At 52.7% G+C, this 26555-nt stretch overlaps 11 protein-coding genes across 11 annotated transcripts; 5 read left to right on the top strand and 6 right to left on the bottom strand.

The window, feature by feature from the left end:
* Positions 1-332: 332 nt before the first annotated feature.
* On the bottom strand, positions 333-929 carry N7482_007096 (GNAT family N-acetyltransferase; the record flags this gene model as incomplete). Its single annotated transcript, XM_056689221.1, has 1 exon — positions 333-929. The coding sequence occupies one exon, from the start codon at positions 927-929 to the stop codon at positions 333-335; it is 597 nt and encodes a 198-aa protein (XP_056541650.1).
* Positions 930-3632: 2703 nt separating this feature from the next.
* Positions 3633-4467, top strand: N7482_007095 (uncharacterized protein; the record flags this gene model as incomplete). The annotated part of the gene is made up of 3 exons (XM_056689220.1): positions 3633-4065; positions 4116-4324; positions 4378-4467. 3 exons carry the CDS (start codon positions 3633-3635, stop codon positions 4465-4467), a joined length of 732 nt encoding a protein of 243 aa, XP_056541649.1.
* Positions 4468-4647: 180 nt separating this feature from the next.
* Positions 4648-6267, bottom strand: N7482_007094 (putative MFS alpha-glucoside transporter; the record flags this gene model as incomplete). The annotated part of the gene is made up of 1 exon (XM_056689219.1): positions 4648-6267. One exon carries the CDS (start codon positions 6265-6267, stop codon positions 4648-4650), a length of 1620 nt encoding a protein of 539 aa, XP_056541648.1.
* A 643-nt stretch (positions 6268-6910) lies between these two features.
* Positions 6911-9652, top strand: N7482_007093 (polysaccharide lyase family 26 protein; the record flags this gene model as incomplete). Its single annotated transcript, XM_056689218.1, has 1 exon — positions 6911-9652. The coding sequence occupies one exon, from the start codon at positions 6911-6913 to the stop codon at positions 9650-9652; it is 2742 nt and encodes a 913-aa protein (XP_056541647.1).
* A 569-nt stretch (positions 9653-10221) lies between these two features.
* N7482_007092 (Gfo/Idh/MocA family protein) lies at positions 10222-11505 on the top strand (the record flags this gene model as incomplete). The annotated part of the gene is made up of 1 exon (XM_056689217.1): positions 10222-11505. The coding sequence occupies one exon, from the start codon at positions 10222-10224 to the stop codon at positions 11503-11505; it is 1284 nt and encodes a 427-aa protein (XP_056541646.1).
* Positions 11506-12959: 1454 nt separating this feature from the next.
* Positions 12960-15204, top strand: N7482_007091 (putative CorA family metal ion transporter; the record flags this gene model as incomplete). The annotated part of the gene is made up of 4 exons (XM_056689216.1): positions 12960-14831; positions 14892-14944; positions 14998-15051; positions 15111-15204. The coding sequence occupies 4 exons, from the start codon at positions 12960-12962 to the stop codon at positions 15202-15204; spliced, it is 2073 nt and encodes a 690-aa protein (XP_056541645.1).
* Positions 15205-15370: 166 nt separating this feature from the next.
* On the bottom strand, positions 15371-16650 carry N7482_007090 (uncharacterized protein; the record flags this gene model as incomplete). Its single annotated transcript, XM_056689215.1, has 2 exons — positions 15371-16373; positions 16481-16650. The coding sequence occupies 2 exons, from the start codon at positions 16648-16650 to the stop codon at positions 15371-15373; spliced, it is 1173 nt and encodes a 390-aa protein (XP_056541644.1).
* A 336-nt stretch (positions 16651-16986) lies between these two features.
* On the top strand, positions 16987-20685 carry N7482_007089 (DEAD/DEAH box helicase; the record flags this gene model as incomplete). Its single annotated transcript, XM_056689214.1, has 1 exon — positions 16987-20685. One exon carries the CDS (start codon positions 16987-16989, stop codon positions 20683-20685), a length of 3699 nt encoding a protein of 1232 aa, XP_056541643.1.
* A 451-nt stretch (positions 20686-21136) lies between these two features.
* Positions 21137-22269, bottom strand: N7482_007088 (uncharacterized protein; the record flags this gene model as incomplete). The annotated part of the gene is made up of 3 exons (XM_056689213.1): positions 21137-21327; positions 21376-21804; positions 22110-22269. The coding sequence occupies 3 exons, from the start codon at positions 22267-22269 to the stop codon at positions 21137-21139; spliced, it is 780 nt and encodes a 259-aa protein (XP_056541642.1).
* Positions 22270-22838: 569 nt separating this feature from the next.
* Positions 22839-24896, bottom strand: N7482_007087 (putative GTP binding protein (GTPBP1); the record flags this gene model as incomplete). The annotated part of the gene is made up of 3 exons (XM_056689212.1): positions 22839-23206; positions 23262-24786; positions 24843-24896. The coding sequence occupies 3 exons, from the start codon at positions 24894-24896 to the stop codon at positions 22839-22841; spliced, it is 1947 nt and encodes a 648-aa protein (XP_056541641.1).
* Positions 24897-25584: 688 nt separating this feature from the next.
* On the bottom strand, positions 25585-26056 carry N7482_007086 (U4/U6-U5 snRNP complex subunit LSM3; the record flags this gene model as incomplete). Its single annotated transcript, XM_056689211.1, has 4 exons — positions 25585-25619; positions 25680-25716; positions 25782-25874; positions 25934-26056. 4 exons carry the CDS (start codon positions 26054-26056, stop codon positions 25585-25587), a joined length of 288 nt encoding a protein of 95 aa, XP_056541640.1.
* Between the last annotated feature and the right edge of the window lie 499 nt (positions 26057-26555).

Here is a 26555-nt window from a genome sequence, read left to right as displayed (position 1 = left end):
GCAGACAGATCCACCGCGGATTAGTCTTGGTTCATCGCACTTTGTGTGATGGACATGGCAGCTCCTGAATTGGCTCTTTCTATAGGGGCGGAAAGATCTTCTCAGGGATGATAATGGAAAGAGGATGTGATCCAGGACAGTGAGGATGGTAAACCTTGCTGTAGGTTCGGGGCACATAGATGGACAATAGAACAAAGTGGCCGCTCAGTCAGTAAGCAACAGGACAATGCTGGTTCCGTTTCCGTCAGTCAAGCATCTCTCTTCGCACATTGAAGAAACTTTTCAGGAGATCCGCTCTACCTTGGTCTCACGTATCTGCCCCAGAAATTGCATCAGGTTAGAATGCGGGATTCTGTATCAGGCTTGATTGCTCGGAATCGAAGGCTACTCCGGAGAGATGGCTCCATCCAGGATAGAACATAATCTCCCGGGATCGATTCAACCAGTTCAAAGCCACATTTTCGTAAAACATTGACGGATGCTCCATTCTTTGAGTCGCAGTAGGCCTCAACAGAATTGAATTGTGGTTTGGATTGCCAGTATAACTGAACGAAGGCATTCAGCGCCTCCGTGGCAAAGCCCAGGCCCCAGGCCGATCGATGGAAAATGAAACCAACTTCCGGGATTGGTTCTGACTTCCACGTTCCGACCCATCCAAGAAAGCCACCGGGCGAGCCCACCGTCACACCTTCGGAACCGGGTGTTGGGACGTCGCTTAGGTTGATATCAGACCGAAGTAAAACGGCATAATTTTCTCCTCGGGGATTGACATCGAGGAGTAGTTCGGACATCCACTTCTTGCTGTCCTCAAATGTGGTGCAACAGCCATGGGGGCTCCATCGCGTTGCAATTGGGTCCGACCAAATTGCGTGGTAGCCTGGTGCATGATGCTCAGCCAGACGAACCAGTTCCAGCCGTGGTGTTTGCATCGTGGAATTGAGGGGAGGGATTGAAAGCCAGGGGATGATTATCGGAGAGCAGAAAACCGTGCAAAGTAGACCTCCCAAAGCAGTCTCATCCGAGAATGAACGTGCTGCTTGCCACAGATGCTCAATTTGTACTGACCCTTGTCTATTCCAGATGGCAGATACCTCCTTGGTCGGGGTCTTCTTTAGGGAAAGTTGCGGAGCTTGTGGCGCCCGTTGGCCTCCGACGGGTTGTTGATATCCGTATTCGAAAAAGTGGGGCGTGGCCGTCCGAGATGGTGTGTCATCTCGGCATTCCATCAAACCGATCTCGCGTTTTAAATGGGCAGGTTAAAACCAATTCTTCTCTCCTCAGTTTTCGTTAAAGTGAGATTGTGGAACTCTAATCCTTGAGTCGTACTTGTTTTCTGCTTGATCGTTTTGGGAAACCAAGAGTGATTTGCATTTGTAGATTTAGATCAACAGATGACTTCAATCAGTATAGCCGAGAAGCTAGTCTCACTCTCTCGGCTTGAGCTACATAATCTGATCATAATATACGGTTGTATGTTGTTTAAGCTGACTGAGTCCTTGATAACATCGCGTACTCCACCGACTTAATCGGTCAGCCCCACCAACCTACTCGCTTACGGGTTGTGTAAATAAGCCACTAAACCTATATAACCACTCCTATTTTCTCCAAACTGCCTTTTCCACGATATCGAAGACCCAACAGTCAAATAGCCTTATGTCAACAATCCACTGGCCGGGGGGTATTCCCACGAGATCAAGCATCATCCTAAAACAGATCTATCTCAAGACGAGCTCAGGGAAGAAGTCAAAGGCTGGCTACTTTTCGTCCAAGAAAGCTGGGTTCCACGCGACCGGGCTAATATTAGCGACGACGATAAGGAGTACGAACTACGCCAGCGCCGAGCCCTAGTTCAAAAATGGGCTTCCGAGGCGCAAGATTTTCGTGATGTTAGGCTAACCCTATTATTTATTGATCCGAAATTGACACTATTATAGTCGTTCCAAGACCGCGCCTTAGGCAATAAGCTTGACTACCCCCCTGAGGCCTTAGAATACGTGTCCAATACTGAACAGCCTTGTGAAACAAGACATATTATTTCTATTACACCAATTGATATAACCGTAAACCGGGCGCGATAGGTCAAGCTCGCGATTCTATTTTACTGTTACGATATTGAATCGGGGCACTGTCTCCCTTTCGATGATATTATCCCTACGGCGGCGATTCTAAACCTAGAAACTACAAGTACCTGTTCTATTGAAGATTTTCTTCCCTGGTATTGTCTTGAGAATGCCAACTTTCTAACTACTCAGATAACCCGCACTAGAACGGTACTCTATCGTCCTTATGAACGATACTTTATGATAGTTAATGAGGAGGGTTTGAAAACCGGTCGTTTCGCGGTCGTCGAATTCAATAGTGATGGGACTATCAAGGACTCAGTTCCCCTACGCCCTTTCAATATGTATCATTTCGCGAATGATCTCTTTTTCCTTGGGAGGGCAGATGTACAAGAGATACGTAAGAGACTAGGTGGTCACGGATATCAGAACCAGCTGTGCGTTTCGCCCCCTTTTTATCTTACTATATATTTCTATTATATACTAACAGAGTGGTGCAAACAGAATAGATATAGATCTACCTATTGTGGATATCCTAGTATCTGTGGCTGAACCATACGGCCCGCTCGCTCCACAAACGATATACTGCGACCGTGAACAGTTTGAAAAGGATATTGAATTCTATGCACCTGGTTATCTGGCTCTTGAAGCGGCTAAGAAAGGCGGGGACTATGATTTTAGGCGCCTGACAAAGCGCGATGACATTCCATTTGGTAGGAAACCGGCGTATCAGTGACTGATGGCGGATCTCATGGCTGGTGGACGTCCCCCTTTGTGAAGGTATTCTCGGCCTTGAATTCTCACCTTGGTTCCTGAGGGGCGCGGAAAGAACACCAGCGATGAGCAATTTCGATCAGAGCTAAATCAGGTGACAAAGGCATATGTTGAGTGACAACATTGTGTGTATTTAAGACAAAATGTTAAGCGTTCTACATCCAAGCATTGGCACTCCTACAGCGGACAATAGCGGCCACTGGGAAAATGCACATAGTATACATATTCTAGACCGCCCTAGGCACCGCTCTGTAACGCAGGAATCGTTCTTTACTACAGTATGTCTTTCCTTACAATTATCGATTCTCTACTTTCAATTTACCCCCATCGCGACAGTCCTACCGACCAAACACTATCCCAGGGAAGCTTAAGAGATGAAATAGCTTTTTTAAGAGTGATAAGAGTGATTAGTAATATATTATTATTTAATATAACACTATTATCTATAGTAATTATAAATATATAATTAGAATTTGCGAAATAGTGGGTGTGACCGACCTCCGAGATCGTGTATCTCGGCATTCCATTAGACCGATCTCGTGTGCTGGACCCCATACGGACCTTGTTCCTTGTTCCACTCAAAGATCGTGGCTCAGGGCTCCGAGCCTCCGCACCTTTATCTCCCTGCTGATCCTCTGCTGATATCGTGGTAGGGTTGGGGATTGAAACCCTGTACGCACAGGCTCAACATTCTGGTGGCTGGACTGATGATGTCATCTTACTATTCAACATATTAATCGGTGACCGCTGCCGCACCAGAGCAAATCAGTGCAGTGTCACTCATCGCACGAGTTCAGCATGCCGAGATCCATTGCAGTCATCGCGGGTGTTGGACCCGGCACCGGGAGTGCCGTTGCCCGTCGGTTTGCGCAGGCGTACCCGGTAGTCCTGTTAGCTCGATCGCAAGAGTCCCTGGATCCATTGGCGAAGGACATCACGCAGACGGGTGGTGCTGCAATTGGCATACCCACTGATGTGACTAGCACCTCGGGTATGACTTCGGCCATGGATCGAATCAAGACGCAATTTGGGCCGGATCTGAGCATTGCGGCGGCGATCTACAACGTGGCCGGCAAATTTACACGGAAACCCTTCTTGGAGCAAAGCGCCGAGGAGTTTCTCGGGGCCCTGGAACCGACCGTCAAGGGCGCCTTCAACTTTGCACAGGCCACCCTTCCTTTGATGTTGAGTGGAACCGACGCGCAATATCCACCCACCCTGATATTTACGGGTAGGTCGCATCTCCTCTATTGTCGGTGCGCTTTTAATTGTCTGCTTTAGGTGCCACCGCCGCGCTTAAAGGAGGGTCTGGGCTTTCTGGGTTCGCCATGAGCAAATTTGGCATCCGTGCTATGTCCCAATCCCTGGCACGCGAATTCGGTCCTAAGGGTGTTCACGTCTCACATGCGATCATTGATGGGATCATCGATACCGAGAAGACGAAAAGCTATAGTCCGGATCTACCGGATTCGAAAATTGACCCCAACTGGGTGAGTCGCCTGAAACTGGGTGAGAATGAATTTCCCGTGCTCATATGCCCTAGATCGCGGAGTCGTACTGGTTTTTGCACACCCAGCCGCGGACATCGTTTACGCATGAATTGGATTTGCGGCCGTATTCCGAGACTTGGTGACAGTTCTCTGGATGGTATACCGTGTGCCACGGTCGTTTTTCTCATGCCATCGGATTAATCTAAATATATTTACTTGTCGTAATGAGTTTCGACGGGATTGGCTTTCCTTCCGAAGGGAACGATACTAATGACTGTCTGGACTGGCTATCAAATTACAATCGAGGAAGTTCAAGTGCATCCTTAGGCTTGAGACACAGTCTCACTGCCGAGATCCACTTTCGTCTTCTCAAAATCTCGCGCCTTCACTTTATTCTTGAACAGGATATCCATCTCTGCAAATGTGCGATTTTTGGTCTCCGGGAGTCGGAACCATGCCCAGATGAAACCAAGGCCCATGATGGCTCCGTAGAAGAACCCGGACTTCGCACCCCAGTTCCAGGATGCTTTCTGCATCATATGTGGCACGAGTTGACCGTAGACAAGAACGCCAACATTGTAGACGGCCCGAGCAAGTACCACACTTTTGTTGCGAAGGTAGTTGGACGGGATTTCGGTGACAATGGTGTAAATGATAGGACCGATGGTGATGAAGAACACAAAATATTCGATCAGAAGAATACTGCCAATCCCATATCCAATGTTTGGATGCGTCTTGATATTCGGAATCCCCAAGAAGCCGATCACAAAGGTGGTGATGGTCATGAAAGCAGTACCGACGAGCAGTAAGGTGCGCCGACCCGTTCGCGGCACGAAATACCACGCAACAAAGACACCAACAATGGCGAGAGCGTATTCTCCCATACCAAAGTCAAAAGCTGCCTTTGGATCAAGGCCAGCCTGCTCGAGGAAGTACACGATATAGGCCACCAGAGGAGCACACAGCTCTTGAATAAGATAGGTGAGGACGGTGATCTCGGTGCGACGCAGATTGACCCCCTTGAACAAGTCCCAGTAGCTGCTAGTAGACTTCATCTCATTTTCGATTCGGACCGTCTGCACCATCATGGCAACCGTGTCGGCAATCTCATCCTCTGGGCTATCCTTGGCCCGTAGTCGGTGGAGGACTTTACGAGCATCTTCGCTACGGCCTTTGCGAATCAGCCACCATGGTGATTCGGGCGCCAGGAAAATCCCAATAGCAAGGGGGATGGGTAGAGCCCACTGCAGCGCAAATGGAATTCGATACGCCCATTGTCCCTCCGAGGACAGGAAGGCACGCAGCACACCGGTTCCAACCAGGTATCCAATGCTCCAGCAAAGAGACACCAGCATGGTAAGATACGGTCGCAGGACGTTTGGGCAGACCTCGGCAGCATAGGTCGTTGTCAGGGTTTGGAAAACACCCCATGGGAGACCGAGTAGGATTTCAGCCCCGAGATACATGTAGATGCTGGTCGCAAAGAATTGGAGAAAGATGAACGCCATCATGAGAAAGAGACAGCCGATCATGACCCAGCGGTATCCAATCCAATCGGCAAGGAAGCCGTTCAGCAGGAGACCAACGATTTCTCCAGCATTGACACCATTGCCGACGGCGGACTGTAGGTCTGCGCGGACTTGATATGTTCCATCACTCTGAAGGGTGCCATATCGCTTTTGAAACGCAGGGAAGGCGAAGAATCCAGTGACGAAAGCATGGTCAAATCCCTCCATGATGAGAGCCGATGAGAACCAGATCGACCAGAAGACAGCCTTGGGATACTTCCGAATACCCTCCCTCAAGCTCATTCCATGCTCGTCCTCCGTGGCCCTCTGGGCACCCTTGAGCGTATCGTCTCGATGTTCGAGCATCTCCTCATCTTTATCGCGAAGCACCGCCGTGGTGGTCGTATTAGTGACATCTTCTTGATGTTCAGCCATCTCAACGGATTCCAATTGACCAGGGAACGCGGTAGACAGGCTAGAATATCTGCTAAGGGGTTTCAAAACGGATCGATGACTCTCACCTTCGCCAGCCACCCTCCGGACTGCGTGGCTCTCTATGTAGGCTGCGTTCTTGGCTGCACGCCCGCAGCCTCCCCCTTACTCCGCATCCCCAGACCGTGTGTGGGGATATACTAACCTGGGGTAAAACCCGCAACGGGGCAGCCTCCGTGCTTTGGCCCGTTGGTGCGGGTCAGCGATGAACCGAAATTAGGACATACCCATGCCGATCCGGGCTTGAATATACCGAGACCCAACTCGCCATGTCGCTTTCAGTTGGTAGACGCAGGCCGTGCGTCGGTATACCACCAGTCAAGGTCCAATCACGCCGGGGAAGTATTGCGCCTCCTAGGCGTGGTGTGTTTTCGACCACCAATACCTTCACTGGATCCGTTCCTCTTGCGTGATACACCGCGTATAACTATCCATCGTTCAGCTGGGTATTTTGCGGCCGTTGATGCCCAGTCTCCCAAGCCTCTGACTCTCCTGGCTTGGCTGTCTTGTCCCGCATTGCTTAATCGCGAGGTCTGAGCGTCACAAAGGGAACACAAGCCCCTCCTCTCCTATCCTTGCAGCCAACATGTCGACGAGCAATCTGCGTTGGCTCACGAGTCATGGCCCCCACATCCTCTCCGATGGCGTCTCGTTTGGAATACCGTGGCGGCGGGGTCTCTACCAGCCAGGTCAGACCTTTGTCATCGAAGCGAAGGGCACCCAATGGCCTCTTGACTCGCGTGAACTCGCCTACTGGGCAGATGGCTCTCTCAAATGGACCGCTCATTCCGTCAGTGCTGACATCGGCTATTCCGATCAGTACACGGTCACAGGCCTCTCGCACCCGCATGGCTTCTCTCCGGGTATTGAGATAAAGCAACAGGCGAATTCTCTCTCGGTGACTTCGCCAAGCGGACTGCATCTATGGTTTGCGGCACCTGGTAGCTCCTCAATACTTCAGCAATTAGACATCGATGGGCAGATAGTGTGCTCTGCAGCTACGGTCGTTTCATCAATCAACGGAGAGGAGCATACAGCCCGCGTTGACGCGGTGAAGGTGGAAAATTCCACTCCTAGGAGGGCTTTGATCAAAGTTTCGGGGATCGTGGAGGCTGGGAGTGATAGCGCCCTTCTCCCCTTCGATGTGCGGTTCTATATTTATTCCCACGCCTCTTCCATTAGAATCGTCCACTCATTCATTCACGATCTGGACCCAGACAAAACACTGACGTCTTTGGGTTTACGGTTCTCCATTCCACTCGGACAAACTGAGCTTTACAATCGCCACGTACGCCTTGGAGGATCGGGTGGCGGGATTCTCAAAGAAGAAGTGAAGGGCCTCTCAGGATTACGACATGGTCCAACCATTCAAAATCGAATTGATCAAACCGCAGGACGAGCAGTGACCCTGAAAGCAAGCGAGTGGGCCAGGACGGATCTCTCCAAGGGGCTTTCATTCATTCCTTCGTGGAATTCTTACTCGCTCGCTCAGCTGTCTTCCGATGGCTTCACGGTTAAGAAGCGAACCAAGCCGGGCTGCTCCTGGGTCAAAGTCCCTGGTGGTGGACGAGCAGATGGAACTGTATACGTGGGAACAGCTTCGCACGGGGGTCTCGCAGTCGGTATGTCCGACTTTTGGGAGAGGTATCCCACCCAAATCGACTTGGATGAATTGACCTCGGAGGAGGGATCCATTACCGTATGGCTATACTCCCCTTTAGCAGAGCCCTTGGAAACGGCGCCATATCATGACGGTCTTGGTCTTGATACGTATGACAAGCAGTTGCAGGCTCTCGACGTGACGTATGAAGACTTCGAGCCTGGATTCGCCTCGGCCAACGGCATCGCTAGAACGAATCAGGTCTTCATGAAGCCATTCCTTCACACTCCATCAAATGAAGAATTCAGTGCATTTTCTTCGCTCGTTCGTGACCCACCTCGCTTAGTTGCCACCGGAGTACATATGCACTCCTCGGGCGCGTTCCATGGATGCTGGGCTCCCGACTCCCAGACCTTGGGCCTGGCTCCAACCCCCAAACAGGCGGAGATTGAGACTCAGCTCAGTCTGCTCTTCGATTTCTATCATAGACAAGTCGAGCAGCACCGCTGGTACGGCTTTTGGGATCACGGAGATGTCCAGCATACCTATGATCCCTATCGACATGCATGGAGATACGATGTTGGCGGGTATGCGTGGGACAACTCTGAGCTGTCGACGGATCTGTGGCTGTGGTTATACTTTCTCCATACGGGCAGAGCTGATGTCTTCAAAATGGCCGAGGCAATGACGAGACATACTGGCGAAGTCGACGTCTACCATTCTGGAAACTTCAGAGGCTTCGGCACTCGGCATGGTGTCCAACACTTCAGCGATAGCTCGAAGCAGCTTCGCATATCCAACGTGCTATACCGACGGATCTACTTTTACTTGACGGGAGATGAGCGCACCGGGGATCTGATCTCGGAACTCCAAGACTGTCAAAATACGCTTTTGGCGTTGGACTCACACCGCAAAGTGCAAGAGCATGCTGGCATTCCTGCAGGATTTGCCATGACAAACATTGGGCTGGACGGCGGCGCCCTTGTCACTGCTTGGTTGACAGCTTGGGAGCGACGCTCAGAGGGATGGCTGCGGTATAAAGCGCTTCTAATTCAATTCCTTGATGGGATTGCTGGACTCCGGCATGGGATTGGAAACAATGCAATCTTGTTGAACCCGACCACCGGCGAGGTGCGTGAGTGTCCTCCCCCGACGCCTGAATACGCCATCTCCCATCTGTCCATGCTGTTTGGTTTCCCAGAAATAATCGCCGAGCTTTTCCATTTCGCTCGAGAAGAGCATCCGGATGTCGTTGGACGATTCATGGAAGTGTGGCTTGCATACTGCCGGGCCTATAATGGTGGCCCGGACGTCCAACGCGAAGAATTCGGCTTCGAGTTCCCGTCTCATGCGACATGGAGACAAAGCCATTCCACCCTGACGGCCTTTGCTGCAGTCGAACAAAACAATGAGAAGCTCGCTCACGCTGCATGGGATCAGTTTTTCCATACCGACGGTTACACAGATGACCATGATTGGAGTTTTATCCAAGCTTCTCCACCCGAATACTATTGTGACGGCGTAGAGGCTCCGTGGGTTACTACCAACGAAGCTGCTCGCTACGGGGTGTCTGCAATTTCCAATCTTGCGAGCATCGGGAAGTTTCTCGCATCCGCGTACTTATCACATAGTTACTGTCCGCGGTATAAGAGTGTCGACGATACGTTTGTTCTAAACTCAATCGGCTTGACCACGGAATCACTTGAATCTAGATCGAATATTCGGTAGCCGATTTGTATCTTAATTGTATGTTACGTAGCTACATCTTTTCACTGAAATTGTTATCACATTTTGGAGTTTGGATTGCAAATTCCATTCTTTCCGCCCATCCTCGTGTTTCTTCCGGGGACAGGGGCACGATCCTTGGGAGACAGCCACTTGCCAGCCTCCGAACTCACTCATTCTTTCATATGACCCGTCACCAGCCAGGAATTAGCGTCGGCTATCATTAACCCGCAGCTCCGACAGTATGCTTGATGCGGGGTCCGATGAAGTGCGCCACATGGGGCAAACGGCCCCCATACTGTAGAAAATGTCGGATTGCGTGGGGTGCTAAGACGCCAGGAGATCCTCAACAGCCTCCCATTGATGGAAAATTCGAGAAGGACTTTCACGGGGTCGATCCTTGCTTGGTTTGTGAGGGGTACCGCGTACCGAACAATAAGCGCAGGACCACGTTGGGCAATCACGAGAGTGTGTGGACTTATCGATCAAGGAGAACTTCATTCTTCTGCTCGTCAAAGCATTCTCAGCTCCGGTAGGTGCTTCACCGCGTTCTAAATCCATTTGCTGCCAACATGGCCCCAACCAGATATGCGGTAGTAGGCACTGGGGGACGCGCTGCCTTCTTCTACAGTGCGATCGTTACGGACTTCAAAGACACAGCAGAACTCGTCGCATTTTGTGACACCAACCAAACTCGGATGGATGTCGCCAATAGCCGCGTTCAAGAGTTGGGTTTATCACCATTACCGACATTCCGAGCGGTGGACTTCGATCGAATGATTGAGGAAACCAAGCCCGACACAGTCATCATCACGACGATTGATCGCGTGCATCACCGCTATATTATCCGGGCCATGGAACTGGGTTGCAACGTTCTCAGTGAAAAACCGATGACCGTGGATGAGATCAAATGCCAGATGATCCTTGACGCGGTCAAAACCACGAATCGGCAACTCCGCGTTACCTTCAATTATCGGTATGCGCCGCATAATACCAAAGTCCGGGAGATGTTGATGGACGATGTGATTGGAAAAATCACCTCGGTGCATTTTGAATGGCTCCTCAACACCCAGCACGGGGCGGATTACTTCCGCCGCTGGCACCGCGACAAACGCAACAGCGGGGGACTTCTCGTCCATAAATCGACCCATCATTTCGATCTAGTCAACTTCTGGCTAGGCAGTCATCCTCAGACTGTTTTTGCACAAGGTGATCTACAGTTCTATGGCAAAGAAAATGCCGAGATTCGCGGAGAGACGAATTTCTATTCCCGTGCTCATGGGAGTCCTGCCGCAGCCAATGACCCATTTGCGCTCCATATGGAAGACCATCCTCAACTCAAGGCCATGTATCTGGATGCCGAACACGAAGATGGATATTACCGAGACCAAAGTGTGTTCGGGGACGGAATCAACATCGAAGACACGATGGGTGTCTTGGTCCGCTATCAATCTGGTGCGATCCTGACCTACAGCCTCGTCGCCTACTGTCCCTGGGAAGGGTTCCGCGTCTGTTTCAACGGTACCAAGGGCCGATTGGAGATGGACGTGCTCGAGCAATCCTACGTCAACTCAGGCGGAGACCAGAGTCAGGAGGGTGCCGTGGCTCACACGAAGATCACGGTGCATCCGATGTTCGCGCCACCCTATGAGGTCGCCATTATGGAGGGCGAAGGCGGTCATGGCGGCGGGGATCCTGTCCTACTCAATGATTTGTTTGGCACTCCTGCATCGGACAGGCTGCATCGCGCTGCATCGCATGTAGATGGGGCGATGTCAATCCTGACGGGCATTGCAGCGAACAAGGCCATGCGGACTGGGCAGGTAGTTCAGGTAAAGGACTTGGTACAATTTTAGACTGAGACGACAGATCGATAGACTATATGTCGTGGGGTTTTAGAAATAATTGAATCAGCTCCCCGTAACACGAATACCGGGTGGATGCCACCGTCACCGGAGCCAAAGCAGCTTTCTATGTAAGCAAAACTGGTGCGAACGCTCTAGGCAGATATTCCGCCCATGTTCGTGATCAGCCGGTTATTAGATCCCCTGTTGCCCATTTCGTATATTGTCCCACGGACGTCTCCGCGCGACGAGAAGGATTTGATGGCGCCGACACAAGGGATGCAATCCTTCTGTCAGAAAAGTAATCCACAGCTAAATACCCAGTGACAGCAACCCATCTAATGAGAAAAGGGGTGTTGTGTATAACACTGTTCATACTACATAACGGCGAAGTAACCTACTCCTTGACTGAAAACACCCTTAGTACAAGACATCGGAAGGAGTCAGAGAAACCAATGATGAACCGTTCCAAGATGGAGAGCTCGTATCAGACGAACTCGACCAAACGCTACTTTGCAACTGTTGACATACACACTAAGCCGTCTTAAAGTAGCATTAGCATTGCTAAGGTTATGAGGTTGTTCTGCATAACGGTGCATTCTTAACATACGAAATCAGTCGGATTGATTTACTCGGACCACGGGAGTAAAAAGTCAATATCATCTCGTCAAAAGACCACAGAGGCTTGTGAGCTCTTATAGCGAACAGAATCACTGGGTAAGCTGAACCCAGATGAAAGCGGGTAAAAATGTATGTTAAATCTTGCCACAGGCTTCTCGACGCCATCAATGCAAGACTCGAACGCGCAGCATGTGGTGAAAGGACCTACCCAGCCATAAGATATTGTGAACTCACCAAGTTAGTTCTGCCATTCTGTAAGACAAGCTCGGTTATTCTTGACGGAACCGCGTAATTTGACCGGCAGCGGTTGGAGTTTCCAATATGGCAAGAATGACTGAGAGCGCGGCTTCCGCGGGTCAAGAACCGCCGGCTGGTTCAACGGCTGGGCCCGACGAACGGCGGTGTGAAGCTGCATTTCCGGACCAGCCGCCCATGCCATGGCCCTCTACGTTTCCACCGAGCACTTCTCCTTTTTATTTTCATCAGACACGAGGCACAAAACCGCAAATAGTGCTGGAAGCAAATCACTTCCTAGGCACGCGTTTCGCATTGAATTTCCGACGACCAAGCTTCAACCACCCATGCCGGCGCCCTTAGTCACTCCCCCGCCGCCACCTCCACTGGCCTATCTCCGAACCAGGCCATGATTCCATTTCGTTGACAGCCACATTCGCCCTGTTCGCGCGCGAAACGCGCGCGCTGATCTATTCCGGCTTACTATTGATGTATCACAACTCCGTTGGCCTTGAAACATTCTAAAGCGGGCCTGATCTGTCGAGACCGATAAGGAGACGCCCATCCAACCCATGCTACGTCACCACACACCCAATTAATCCCCCGTCACCATGAGTGTCCACTCCGTTGACTATGCGCCACGAGGCGCATCACAATCAGAAACTCTCCAGGTGCAGGACCTTGAGGCTGGTCGCCAGTCGCCCAGCTCCCCAATCATTCTGGGGAGAAGGGAAGGGCCTAGCTCCCCCATCATTCCGGGGAGAAGGGAAGGGCCCAGCTCACCCATCATTCCGGGGAGAAGGGAAGGGCCCAGCTCCCCCATCATTCCGGGGAGAAGGGAAGGGCCCAGCTCCCCAATCATTCCGGGGAGAAGGGAAGGGTCCATCACCGACACGATCGGCACTGCGGCGGCCAGAGTTAACTCCAGCGACACTGCCAGGCGCCGAGTTCGACGCTCTAATACCGCACAATCCTACCACCCGGACGGCTTTGCGAGCGAGATCAACTGGCAGCCAGGCACAGAACCCGGTATCGACCCAACAAAACCTCTCCCTCTATTCAGCTCAGAATGGCAATCGAATTTGCCCGGCGACGTGCAGCGCGAGTCCGAAATCACGGTAGTGGACTTTTCGCAGCATGAAATGCGGCAGTATGAACTGGACAACGAGACGCTCCCTCAATTCCTCGCGCGCGAGAGAGAACCATGGGTGCAATGTCGGTGGATCAATGTGAATGGGCTGAGTTGGGACGTGATCAAATGCTTGGGCAGCCACAAGAGGCTGCATCGACTGGCTATCGAGGATATCGTCCATACCACCCACCGCACTAAAGCCGATTGGTACTCAGATCACGCTTTTGTTGCCTTGACACTACAGAAGCTCGTGAAAATTCAAGAAGAAAAGAGTGATTCAGAGGATGATGACGGTCCAGGTAACGAATGGGGCGCTAAGGAGCGAAAACGCTCTGTTGCGAGTGACAACAGCTCCATATCATTGAAACGGCTGACCAAGCGATATCTCATTTGGGAGGCGTTGAAAGACATCTTCAGATCCAAGAGCCCGTCAAAGCACCAAGAGGAGAAGACAAGATTTGGCGCCAGCGTCCGGCCTGGGCCAAGACGACCATCCTCAAAGCGGATGTCCCAATTTGGAACTGTTGCAGCTGCGGTGGGAGCCACGGCTAGGTCCCTTCAGCGGTATCGTGGTGGCCCAAATGAGGATCGTATCGACTTTATGGAACGTCACGCTGTGCTGGCATCCAAGGGCCTCTGCGTTACCCTAGAGCAAGTTTCAGTCTTCCTGCATGCCGATAACACCGTCACGTCCTTCTTCGAGACTAGCGCAGATGATATCGAGGCTCCCATCGTCCGGCGCCTCAGCTCCCCGGAGACGATTCTTCGGCAGTCGTGCGATGCTAGCATGCTGTTGCAAGCCATCCTAGACGCTGTTATTGATCTCGCAATACCTGTGACCATGGCTTATCAGGATGCCATTGGAGACCTAGAGCTGGAAGTCCTGACTGATCCTGATATTGATCAGTCGAAGAGCCTTTATATCCTCACTTCTGAAATCGCGGTTTTGCGCAATTCGATGCAGCCAATGGTGGCGGTGATCAATGCGCTTCGTGATCATCGATCTGAGCCTATTGGGACCCCGGGTTTGGGAGCTTTGCGGAACGGGTTGTCCAGTCCGACTTCCACGCCTGGGGACCCCGAACACCCACATCCTCCAACCATTGGCACCATCACACCTAACCTAAAGAGCCTAGGAGGATCGAGTGTCACGATTAGCTCGATGTGCCATACCTATCTGGGTGATGTCCTGGATCATTGTATCACTATCGTGGAGGGGTATGATCAAATGCGACGCGCGGCTGATAACATGATCGACCTTATCTTCAATACCATCGGTGCCTACCAAAACGAGAGCATGAAGCAACTGACAATGGTCACTTGTTTGTATCTTCCAATGACGTTTTTGACCGTATGTGTCCTTTTTCTTATGATGATTATTAACACCACAGTCGCTGATGAATGAGCTCAGGGTTACTTCGGAATGAACTTTGAAGACTTTGCTGGCATCAAGCATAGTGACTCGTAAGTTGTTAGCTGATCGGCCTCAACTGCGAAGAAGCTGACCCAATAGTCAGATACTTTTGGAAAATCGCCGTGCCCTTCGTCTTTGTGACAACTCTCTTGCTCATGTAAGACCTGTTCCTCGCCCAAACTGAGATATCATCCCCGCTAATATTCTCCTCTTCAGGCGTGATAAAATTCAACGCTATGCTGTCATGCTCGCGCAGAGACGACTCATTACTAGCTCGAGAAAGCAAAGACGGCAAAGGAAGAAGAGGTAGCTACACCGTTGGCATCCGGTGCCTCTTGCTAGTTCCTCGGAAGTTGTGGGGAGGAGAGGAATGCTCGCAGCTTTGGACATTGTACACTTGCCCTGCCGCCACATAATCAAGTCTTATATATATATATATAGTACAGGTATTATACATTGGTCATGCCTGTTTCTTATCAGATATGCTTCCGCCGGAATGCCATATAAGACTTCCAGGGGAGTCTCCAATCTCCACGGAGCAGCTCGGGACGGAAGACATCAAAGTCGTACTGCTGGAGTCTGTCCAGCCACAGACGCGTCGCAATCGCAGGCATAAACACACCAAATGCCCGGTTCACCTCGTCCAAGGGCGTCTCGCTACCCCGGGAGCCCCCAACCACCGAATGATCGTACTCATGGCCCTCCTCCCCCTCGTGCTCGAAATCGTGTCCAACATCCTTTCCGGCGCGGAGGTTGCTCAACATCTGGTCCACGGTGATCAAATGATCACTCGCCCGCGTAGCAACGGCAAACACCGCGTCGCGAAGACCCTCTGCCTCAGCACCCCGTCGCAGCACCTCCTCTTCCTTTACGCCATGCTGCGCCATGATATCCAAGGGCAGCATAACCGCCCCTTGCTTAGCTCCGCCGCTTAGCCCCCCAGGACGGCCACTAGGCGATTGGGGCGCCGGCTGCGGGAATGCAACCAACGGCAATCCGCGCAAGACCGCCGCAATGCCCACCGCCTTGCCAATATGCGACGCCACATGATCCGCTGTCACAGAGGTCATCGGGAGCGCGGCCAGAGTGAGATACATTAAGGTGGAGTAGGTATTCTCGGCGTACGACTCGAGTGCTGCGATGTTGGGGTACGGGTCGTTTGTGAGCGTCTGCTCCCGCGCATTGATCAGGCGGGTTAGCCAGCCCTTGGTGATCCTTGCGCGTCCCTCGGTGCGCTCGTTGAGCTCAGAGATGGCCGAGGCCAGCAGGATCGCGACGGGTTCCTTGGGTGGAGCACCGGCCAGGGTTTTCGTGACCGCATCGCGCCAAAACTGCAGGCGCATCAGGCCGATTGTGTGCGAGGAGGTAGTGTCGGCTATCATGGAGAGGGAGACATTCAATGCGCGCAGGGCGATGTAGAAGGACCGGGCGTGGGGTGGGATGAAGGTGCTCAGGGTATAGGAGGGCCGGTCATATTTTCTATTATGGTCGGTCGAATGGTCAGCTCATAGGTTCTCCGGGAGGGGGGATTGAGGGTGTTCTGAGCAAGGGAATCCGGGAAGAAGAGAAGAGAGGGTGTCCCATACGAGAGGAGGGAAACACAGTATTTATGTGCGCCGCGGACTTCCTCCGCGGTGATGGGCGCGGAGACGGATGCAGTCCGACTAAATGGCCTGTTCTGAGGCCAAGTGCCTCTTAACGTGAGGCATGCCTTTGTGGCCCGACATGGCCGGGTGATCTCTCTGAGGAAGGACATTCGGGGAGTGTGCAAAGGTGAAGTTGAGGTTGCGCAGCCGAGAGAAATGTAATCCGCCTACTAGTATTGGTCCGGAGCGTGGGCCCTTTGCCTGGCCAAAGAATAAGGACAATGAAACCCAAAAGAACCGAATGAATGGAGGGAAATACCTATAAAAAAATAAAAGGCAAAACCAAGAAAATCTTAGGAACTCCTTATAGCTAAACCCGCAGTAGGTGAAATTCGGAATTTTTTTGGGACGCTGACGTCGATCGGAGCCATTTCGCGTTTCTCGGCGCGTCTCACCAACTCAACCTTCCCTCTCTTCGCCACGACCTTGATGTATCAGCCACGATTATGAGCGAGGACCTGGAGCATCGCCCAACGAAACGACAGCGCTTCTTCGTGGATAGCTCTGATTCCCCGCAAGACTCCGCGGGGATCGTGGACGCGTCTCTACCTCGCCATTGCCCCGGGCTGGGCGACCGCGAGACAGAGCAAGATGCACAGTACAACGTTCCGGAGACCCCGCCAGCTAAGCGTGTAGCTACTCCTGGTACACTGGGAAGCCCCCTTAATCCGCCGACATCGTCAAAAGCGCGTCGGCACTGCACAGCAGACGATTCAGTGATCACCTCCCCTCTCCAAAATGGAACGATCCAGCCGGTCACCCACGAAGCGATCGTGCATCCGACCACACAGCCTTCGTCACCGAACGGGTTCGATGTGGACCTATTTACCAGCATTATTGGAGAAACCTTGCCTGCCGACTCGCTGCAACTCATCCAGTCCGCCTCGTCTAACAACGTGGAGCGAGCAGTCAACATATTTTTTGACGGGTCATGGAAGAAACCTGCGAAAGCGACCATCGGCAGAATGCCGACGACCATACGGCAGACCCTCCCATTAACATCGAAACCGAGCCGAACATCTTCTTCCACCGCTTCAATATCCAATATCGATGGCACCCCACTCGAGCATGAATCCGTCATGCGAAAGCAACCAGCTACACGATACATAGGAGCTTTTGGTGTAGGAGGATGGGCAACAAGAAGTGGACTGGCCCTCCTCAAGCATGGGGATTCAGTGAGGATTGAACGTGCGCGGTCTCAGCCGGTTGCAAAACGTGGTCGCGGAGGCAAACTCTTTGTGAACAACAAGGGAGATATCCTGACGCGATTCACAAATGCTTCTGGGCAGGAGATTGGGCGGCTGCCGCATGAGACGGCTGAGTGGGTCTCAACCCTGATTGATCAAAAGATGTGTCAGTTCGAGGGAGTCTGTGTATTTATCCCGGACAGGGTGCGGGTGAACGATACCATCTATTTGCAACTGAGATGCTTCTTGCGCAAGGAAGCGTTCCAGCGCGGTCCCTTTGTTGGGACTGGGGATGACAACCGATCGACAGGCCTGTTTGAGGAGAAGGAGAGTACCGAAGAAAAGAGTCTTCGGCTCCGACAAGTAGCTCTTGTGAAATTGTTTCATGAAATCAATCTCCAGCCGACATCGATCAATCCCACCACGGAAAAACATAAGCGAGATGGCTTACTCCGCGCGGCTGAGATGGCCGAACAATACGACGGCGTCAAGAAGGAGAAAGAAAAAGGAAAATCCAGCAAAGACCCCAATGACTCTTCCTCCGAAGATGATACCGCAGAACTGGAAGACGATCAGCTCGACACCCTATACCGGAAGGCCCAGTCCTTCGATTTCAACATGCCAGAAGCTGAGCCTGCGCCAACATTTAGATTGGACCTCCGCAAGTACCAGAAGCAGGCTTTACATTGGATGTTGTCGAAAGAGAAGGACAAGAAAGACACTCGAGAGCGATCAATGCATCCATTGTGGGAAGAATATAGCTGGCCCACCAAGGATGTCGATGACCAAGACTTACCCTCTGTTGAGGGCATAGATCACTTCTATGTCAATCCTTACTCCGGTGACTTGAGTGTGGACTTCCCTGCTCAGGAGCAACGCTGCCTTGGTGGTGTTCTGGCTGATGAAATGGGACTTGGAAAGACCATCGAGATGCTCAGCCTGATTCACTCCCACAAGGTTGAGCCTCATCCTGACGTTTCGAATGGCATCAATTCTGTGAACGACCTAGCGAGGGTCCCTGCTTCATCGACCGGGGTGGTTTCCGCGCCTTATACAACACTCGTGGTCGCGCCGACCTCTCTGCTGTCTCAATGGGAGAGTGAGGCGTTGAAAGCCTCAGAACCAGGCACAATGAGGGTTCTGATGTATTACGGAGCAGACAAAGCTGTCAACCTTCGGGACATCTGCTGCGAGGCCAAATATGCCACCGCACCTCATGTCATTGTCACCAGCTACGGAGTTGTGCTCTCGGAATTCCGCCAGCTTGCAGCCCAGTCTTTAATTGCGCCTGCTGCACAAGGTGGTCTCTTTTCTGTTGAGTTCTTTCGTATCATTCTGGACGAGGCCCACATGATCAAAAACCGTCGGTCAAAATCGGCCCGAGCCTGTTATGAGCTTCAGGCTCCGCATCGTTGGGTTCTCACGGGCACGCCCATTGTCAATCGCCTGGAGGATCTCTTCAGTCTTGTACGCTTCCTCAAGGTGGAGCCGTGGAGCAATTTCTCTTTCTGGAAAACGTTTATTACCGTTCCTTTCGAGAACAAGGAGTTTGTCCGCGCCCTTAATGTAGTCCAAAGTGTCTTGGAGCCCCTTGTCCTTCGACGGACCAAGACAATGAAGACCCCAGAAGGCGAGCCATTGGTCCCACTGCCCAAGCGTACCGTCACCATTGAGGAAGTTGAGCTCTCCGAGCAGGAACGTGAGATCTACGACTGTATCTACACCCGGGCCAAGAGAACTTACAACGACAATGTCGAAGCTGGCACCCTTCTCCAGTCATACTCCACCATCTTTGCTCAGATCCTTCGCCTCCGTCAGACTTGCTGTCATCCAATTCTCACGCGCAACAAGGATATTGTTGCGGATGAAGAAACAGTTGCGGCAGCTCTTGATGCAACCAATAATCTCAAGGATGATATGGATCTGCAGGAATTGATCACCCAATTTACCGCATCTACAGAGAACCCCGAATCTGAAGACCGGTCTGTCAAGTTCACAGCCCACGCCCTGCGGCAGATTCAAACAGACTCTAGTGGAGAATGTCCGATCTGCTGCGAGGAGCCGATTATCGAGCCCGCGGTGACAGCATGCTGGCATAGTGCATGCAAGAAGTGTCTCGAGGATTTTGTGCGGCATCAGATGAACAAAGGCGTACAAGCTCGCTGCTTCTCCTGTCGGGCAGATGTAGACGCGAAAGATATTTTTGAAGTCGTGAAGCATCCACTTTCCCACTCCGCCACAGCCATGGACGAATTCACCGCTTGCGACCCTGCGCTCTCTAGCTCACAGCCTGCGCCTCGCATCTCCCTCCGCCGAATCAACCCTCTTTCACCTTCGGCCCATACATCAGCTAAGATCCATGCGCTGATCAACCACCTCTCCCGCATTCCACCGAACACAAAATCCGTTGTCTTCTCCCAATTTACCTCATTCCTCGATCTCATCGGTCCTCAGCTGTCCAGGGTTGGTATTTCCCACCTTCGTCTCGACGGGTCAATGCCCCAGAAAGCTCGCGCTGCCGTTCTGTCTGAATTCACCAAGACCGAGGAGTATACAGATGAGATCATCGACACCGAGGACGAAACTCCGTTCCGGGGCCGTCCTTCCGCTGCAAAGCGCTCCCAGTCCGAAGCCCCACCGACAGTGCTCCTCATCTCCCTTCGTGCCGGTGGCGTCGGCCTCAATCTCACATGCGCCAGTAATGTCTTCGTCATGGATCCCTGGTGGAGTTTCGCCGTCGAGGCACAAGCCATTGACCGCGTCCACCGCATGGGCCAGCTGCGCGATGTCTCCGTGACGCGCTTTGTAGTCAAGGATTCGATAGAGGGCCGGATGCTTCGTGTGCAAGAGCGCAAGATGAATATTGCGGGGTCGCTTGGCCTGCGTGTCGGTGGTGACGATGGCGAGGATGATAAGAAGAAGGATCGCATTGCGGAGCTGAAGCTGTTGTTCGAGTAGCCGTTTTGGCCAGGGCCTGGGTTTTCAATCTTGATGATCTATGAGGGAGCTATTTGGTTGGGTGTTCTTGCAAAGCTTGGGCTCGAGTGATACCCTATTTCTGGTGTCCTTTATTGGAGGTAGAACCATGTCTTTTTGGGTCCATCTGAGATGTTATTACACATAAGAGAGAATATTTTGATGGTTTGTTTACTTGGACTTGTGGCAGTACCATCAAATCGCCTAGAATCCCGCATGATGAGGAATATAGTTATTCAAGAAAGTTTCCATTACCTACTAATACATAAGAATAGACACCGAAAGATAAAACGAAACATCACAAAACCGAGGAGGCAGGGATGGCATTAAATCACAATCAAAGACGTCGGGGATATAGTTCAATCAAAATCCATCAAGCACAATCAATCAAAGCCACAAGTAGCGCCTATCAACCAACAATCTTGGACATTCTTTACGCTTTGTTGCTGCCATGGCGGGGATGCGCAACCTTGCTCAACTTCTCCTTCATCTTGTGCAGAGGGCTATGCTTCCCACCGCCATTACCCTTTTCGCTTCCTTGGGACGCCTTGTCGTTGCTCTTGGACGAACTATTCGTGGAGCTTGGTTTATGAGCTAGCGCCCAACGGACGTTAGTTCCACAATCTCCAGGATAAGACTTGATGATATGGATGTGTCGCAAGAATCACTTACTCTCCTCAGCAGGCGCCGCGTCTTTCTTCGCAGGTTTGACTCTCTTAGCCTCGTCCTCAAACTCCTCCGCAGGATGTGGTGCCGGGCCCTGAGGACCCCTCAGCGCCTCCGGGCTCGCGTCCTGGCGGCCCACATGAGGCGCCTGGCTGCTCTGGCCCTCGGTGCTTTCAGTCGCACGCTGCTCAGGCTTGGTTTCGCCATTGGTGGCGCTGCTACCACCAGCCTCAGCCGGAGTCGAGCTCGAAACGGCAGCCACGACGGGAGCCGGAGTGGGAATGGGGGCGCTGACATTGTTGTTATCCTCCGTCAAGGCGGTCTTGGTCTTTAGTCCGGTGGTTGTGTCCTTTGCCGCAGTCTCCGTCGTTGCGCCATCCAGCCTCGGCTCCTGAGGGGCGGTGTTCTCTTCTGAGGAGGGCGCGTCGGGTTGTTCTAGGGGATCCGGACTCATTAGCTCCTGCTGCTCGTGCGGCGCGTGCCGGTATGTGCATGGACATATGTGTGTGTTGTGTGCAGTTTCCCCTGGCTCCTTTCCATGTTCACGTCCGCGTCCATAGCCCACGGCGGAGGTACTCGGCCTGAACTCATACTCGGGATGCGGGGGGATGTACATCAGAAGGCCGGGGAGGTTGTTCCCTTCGACGATGGGGCGTCGTCATCGGGGGAAACATTGAGAAGGGGTGCTGATACGGATTGCAGTATGCATTGTGAAGTGGGCAGGTATATGCGGGACTTACCTTCGCGGTTACCAGCGTCGTAGGGGTCATTGGCGACACCCTTGCCTTGGACGCCGGAGATAGGCTCTTCGCTCTGCGGTGTGGACTGTTGCTGGGTGGCACTGCTGTCGCCCCATATGGCGGTTGAGGCTGCGTTCACGACTTTGCTGACTGCATCCATCTTTATGGAGGGATGGGAGATGAAGGGATGGAAGTATAGCGTGTCGGGAGGGATTGGCGATTATGTGGAGGGTAGAATGGTTTTAGAATGGTGTAGAATGGTTGTAAAATGTTCAAGGGAAGGTTCAAGGGAGGAAGTCTGAGTTTCAGAAGGGTAGGAGGGAGGGAAATCGCGGGGGGTTATAGATAAGGTACGTTGGTCGTTTCGAGTAGGTCAAGATGTCATCAATGGCTGGGGATAGATTAGCTGGGCGTCTACTGGACGGACAGTTGTGGGAAGGGGCGCAGCGTTCTAAGCGTCTCAGGTCTACAAGACGACGTCAGTGGAGTCTAGGGTACACGAACAATGCCGCATATACAGCAATATTATTCCATGATGCTTGATTATTGGACGATGGGATGATGAAGCCTGGCGGATCCTCAAGGGTCGATCGGCGCATGTCATCATCTGACGTCATGTCACGTGGGGGTATAGAAAGTGATGGGGAATCGGTGAGGATGCGACAGCATGTCTAACAGTGCAGCAGGCTGTACAAATACAGACCAGGAAGCAATCTATGTAGTCATTCTTCACGTCTCTGTGTCACCCTTCTCCCTCTCTTTTTCTTTCCGGCCCTCTTTCTCTTTCCCGCCTTCTTCCTCACCCTCGCCCTCGCCCTCGCTTTTGGTTGCGTTGGGATTGAGAGGATGTGTGGGGTCGTATCCAATGCTCTTCACAATGCCCAGGCCTTTGGTTTTACCCTCCCGGAAAAGTACACGGTCGCCGGGAGCCAGGAACTCGGGCCGCTGGATGAAGCGGAAGGCCACGAGGGCGCGATCGCCGGTCCGGATGAAGGGGCGATCGATGTCGATCACCGCGCAGGTCTGGCTGACCGCTCCGACGTGCAACATGGCCTGGTACTTGGGCTTGATGGTCGTCGCATGAGACAGAATCAGAACTAGAAGCAATGTTAGCAACGTGTCGCCCAAGAGGAGGACAGAACGATAGCGGACCTTCAGCAACGAATTCCCGATACACCTTGGGAGGGGTCTCCATCTTCTTTAGCACCACCATGCCCTTGCGCACTTCCTTGCGGCGGACACGTTTCAGGGCGAAAGAGCCAGACTGGCCCGCAAAGCAAGCGTTCACCTGTATCCGCTTGCGCTCAATAGACTTGATAGTAGTAGTCGTGAATTGGCCGAGGGAGTCCGGTCCAACAACAACTGAGTCGCCCGCGTGAATCACGCCGGACTTGACTACTCCAGACACCACCGTGCCTACGTGGGGGACAGAAAAGGTGTCATTGACCAGGAATTCGAACGGACCCTCCTGGTCGTAGTGGCCACGGTGAGGAAGGATATTCAGGAACGTCCGGACGAGCTCCAGGTTCTCGCCAGTGACGTTGGAGACTTGGAAGATAGGGCAGATCCGTTGGCTGACGAACTGGGTGGCTGTGTTGACAGTCTCTTCCATGTCTTTTACGAAGATGGGGATCTTGCGCGCACCAGGCGACTTCAGAATCTTCGTCAATTGTGACAGCGTCTCCTGCAGGATCTGAGGCGGACAGATGTCAATCTTGGTAACAATCACCATGACCGGGACGTTCAATGCCAGGGCAATACCCAAGTGCTCCCGACTCATACCAATCAAGCCATTATTGGCCGCGACCATGAGCAAGCAGTAATTGGGGCTGCTGCTCAGCATACCAAAGACGGTGGTGCGCAGGTAGCGCTCGTGGCCCGCCAGGTCAGAGAAAGAGATGACTTTGGCAGATCGCTTCCCGATTTCTTCCCAGGAGAGCTTCCGGCCTGCGGTGTTGCCGACAATGTCACCACGGCTGTCGAAGCCCATGATCTCCATGCCGACGGAGCTGGTTCGCCCGCTCTCAATTTCGTGCTTGTGACGGAAGAGGTTGACTCGCGCACGCCCGCGACCATCATCCAGGCTGCCTTTTACCAGCACACCAAGCATGGTACTCTTCCCCGCGTCGACGTTGCCCACGACCGCAATGCGAAGTTCTGCCACCTCCTCGATATTAGGTGCATCCTGACGGATCAAAAGTTTTCCCCAGGCGCCCTTTATTCGCTCGTTTTTCACGGGCGATTCCTGGGGCCCGCCAACATTGTAGGTAAGAAGTACTCGGCAGTGGGCGGGGATAGTCTCGGCGGCTTCCCGTAGGTGCTGGAGCGCCGTTTCCCACTGTGGAAGGTCGAAGCCCATTGGATCGCCGCCATCCTCGAGTCCCAGGTCAAATATGGTTTCTCCATGGCCCTCGTCAATTCTCGTTTGTATCGTTCCCGCAAGCACCTGCAGACTATCTTCGGTGGTCGAGTCTCCGGTCCCAAGGAGAAGCTCCTTCAGCTTGATGGTGCGCGGGGCGTCGGACAGACCAAGCTGATCGAGGATTTCGAGCTCAACATGTTCCTCGACCTCGCGCGATATGCTCCCGGTTTCATATCCGCTATCGCTCGGCGCGACCGGCACGGCGGAGCGATGCGCTTGCTGCTGTTCAGCGTACTCGGCGAATTCGCTGAGGGCCTGGCAATCATGTGAGTGAGCGGAGGTCACCCGCAGTGCAATCGCGGGTTACATACGATCTCGCCTCGTTTCCTGTCTTCGGCGTTGAGTTTTGGTTTGACTTGGGGCATCTTCGTGGAGTTGGGTTGGAAAGGGAGTTTGCACGGGTCGTCGAGTGACGGTGAATCGATTGTTGGGGTAGTGACGTTGCGGGTGGTTCGGGGTGGATCGCCTTTGACTCTGGCGTAGTTCAGACCTGTATTCGAAGGATCATCGCTTTGACGCTGCTCTTTAATTTTGCAAGAACGGGCTAAGCAGGATTGAATCGGGTCATAGAGAGGGAAAGGTTGGAAGAAAAATGGAAAAGGAAAGACCGTACCAAGAGGGCGACGCGGGGGTAGCTTTATCGATAAAGTCGGTCGAGTCACTTGCTTGAGTCATCGCCAGCGGACGACCCAAAAAGTACAGCCGCTCCACATCACCCGCCGTCCTAGTCTATAGACCGTCCCGCTGCGCCACGCATAGTGACTCCATCGTGACTAGAAACCAAAAGAACTACGTGGTGACTAACAGTGGGGGCGGTGTGGTGTTGTGGTGGAAGAGTCACCATCTACAGCCTTGCAGCCTTGCAGCCTTGCGGCTCTGCACGGAGGGGCATCTACAGGAAGATTGGGACCGACTGGCGGGTCATAAACCAATTTCATGGTCTCATATCTATGCAACTGGATCGTCTGTGGATGTGCCGTCCTTTCCTTCCTCCCAACAGGTATCATCTCGCCAGACGCCGATTCCTCTATCAATTCGCGGTTGGTGGGCTGATCAGGCCTGGGGAGAGATCAAAACGACGGAATCGCCTAGGAATTGATCAGTATACTGACCGTAATTGGGGGAAATATGGTTGAAACACCACTCACCTCGCACGAACAGCATCTCTTCTTGCTTCTTAATGGTCTATCCGCCCAACATCCCTGGTTAGCGATACTCGTATCCCCACGATGTTCGCGAGGGTGCCCTACCCTGGTCGTCTCCTGTTCGTTGTCGTCTTCCTCCACCACATAGATGGTCTCCTCCACGTCGCCCAACACGAGGTTGCAGTGGCTGTCATATGCCTAGGAAGTCATCGGGATCAGCATAATGCCAGAAGATGGTGCGTGACCAGGCAGCTCACGTGAAGGCGGCCCTTGAGTTCACGGTCACCGCGCAGCTTTACGAAGACGATCTCATCCAGCGATAGGCGGACTAGGTCCAGAGGTTCAGAGACTGATGCGCCGGCATCCTCGGTGTCAGCCATGGTGTGTGGTGGGCAATGATGCAGTTGTCGGCCAGTCCGTCCGTGCCACCCCGGGAGATCAGAATCGGCGAGCTCTGTCCGCTGCCTGATTGGGGCTAGCGCGGAAACCAGCAGTGTTGCTGAGTCAGCTGTGTTTACCCCGGATTTTGCTGGAATTGCAAACACGCACACCATCAAAACAAGGCGCGGGAAGGATGGGGTAATCCCCAGAATGCCCCCATGCGACTCCACTTGGCCGAGTCCACCGATAGTCTAGCCCCTCATGTGACTGGGTTACCTGCATTACCAAGTGCACGCTGTATCCTGCAGGGAATGGTCGCTCCCTGCCCCGTAGGTCTGACCGTCCCCTCACGTAGCCAAATCATGCGTTACAGAAATACCCGGTACGGCGTCCTGGGAACTGGCCTGGCGGACTGGGGTCGAAGCGCACCCCCTCATTCTTTCCCCCCTTGTGTGTTTCTCTTTCCCCCCGTAGATTCTATCTTGGTCACATCGTTCT

Source organism: Penicillium canariense (genome assembly GCF_028826845.1).
Source record: "Penicillium canariense strain IBT 26290 chromosome Unknown utg000004l_segment0_segment0, whole genome shotgun sequence".
Lineage (NCBI taxonomy): Eukaryota > Fungi > Ascomycota > Eurotiomycetes > Eurotiales > Aspergillaceae > Penicillium > Penicillium canariense.
This window is presented reverse-complemented; position numbering and strand designations above follow the sequence as displayed.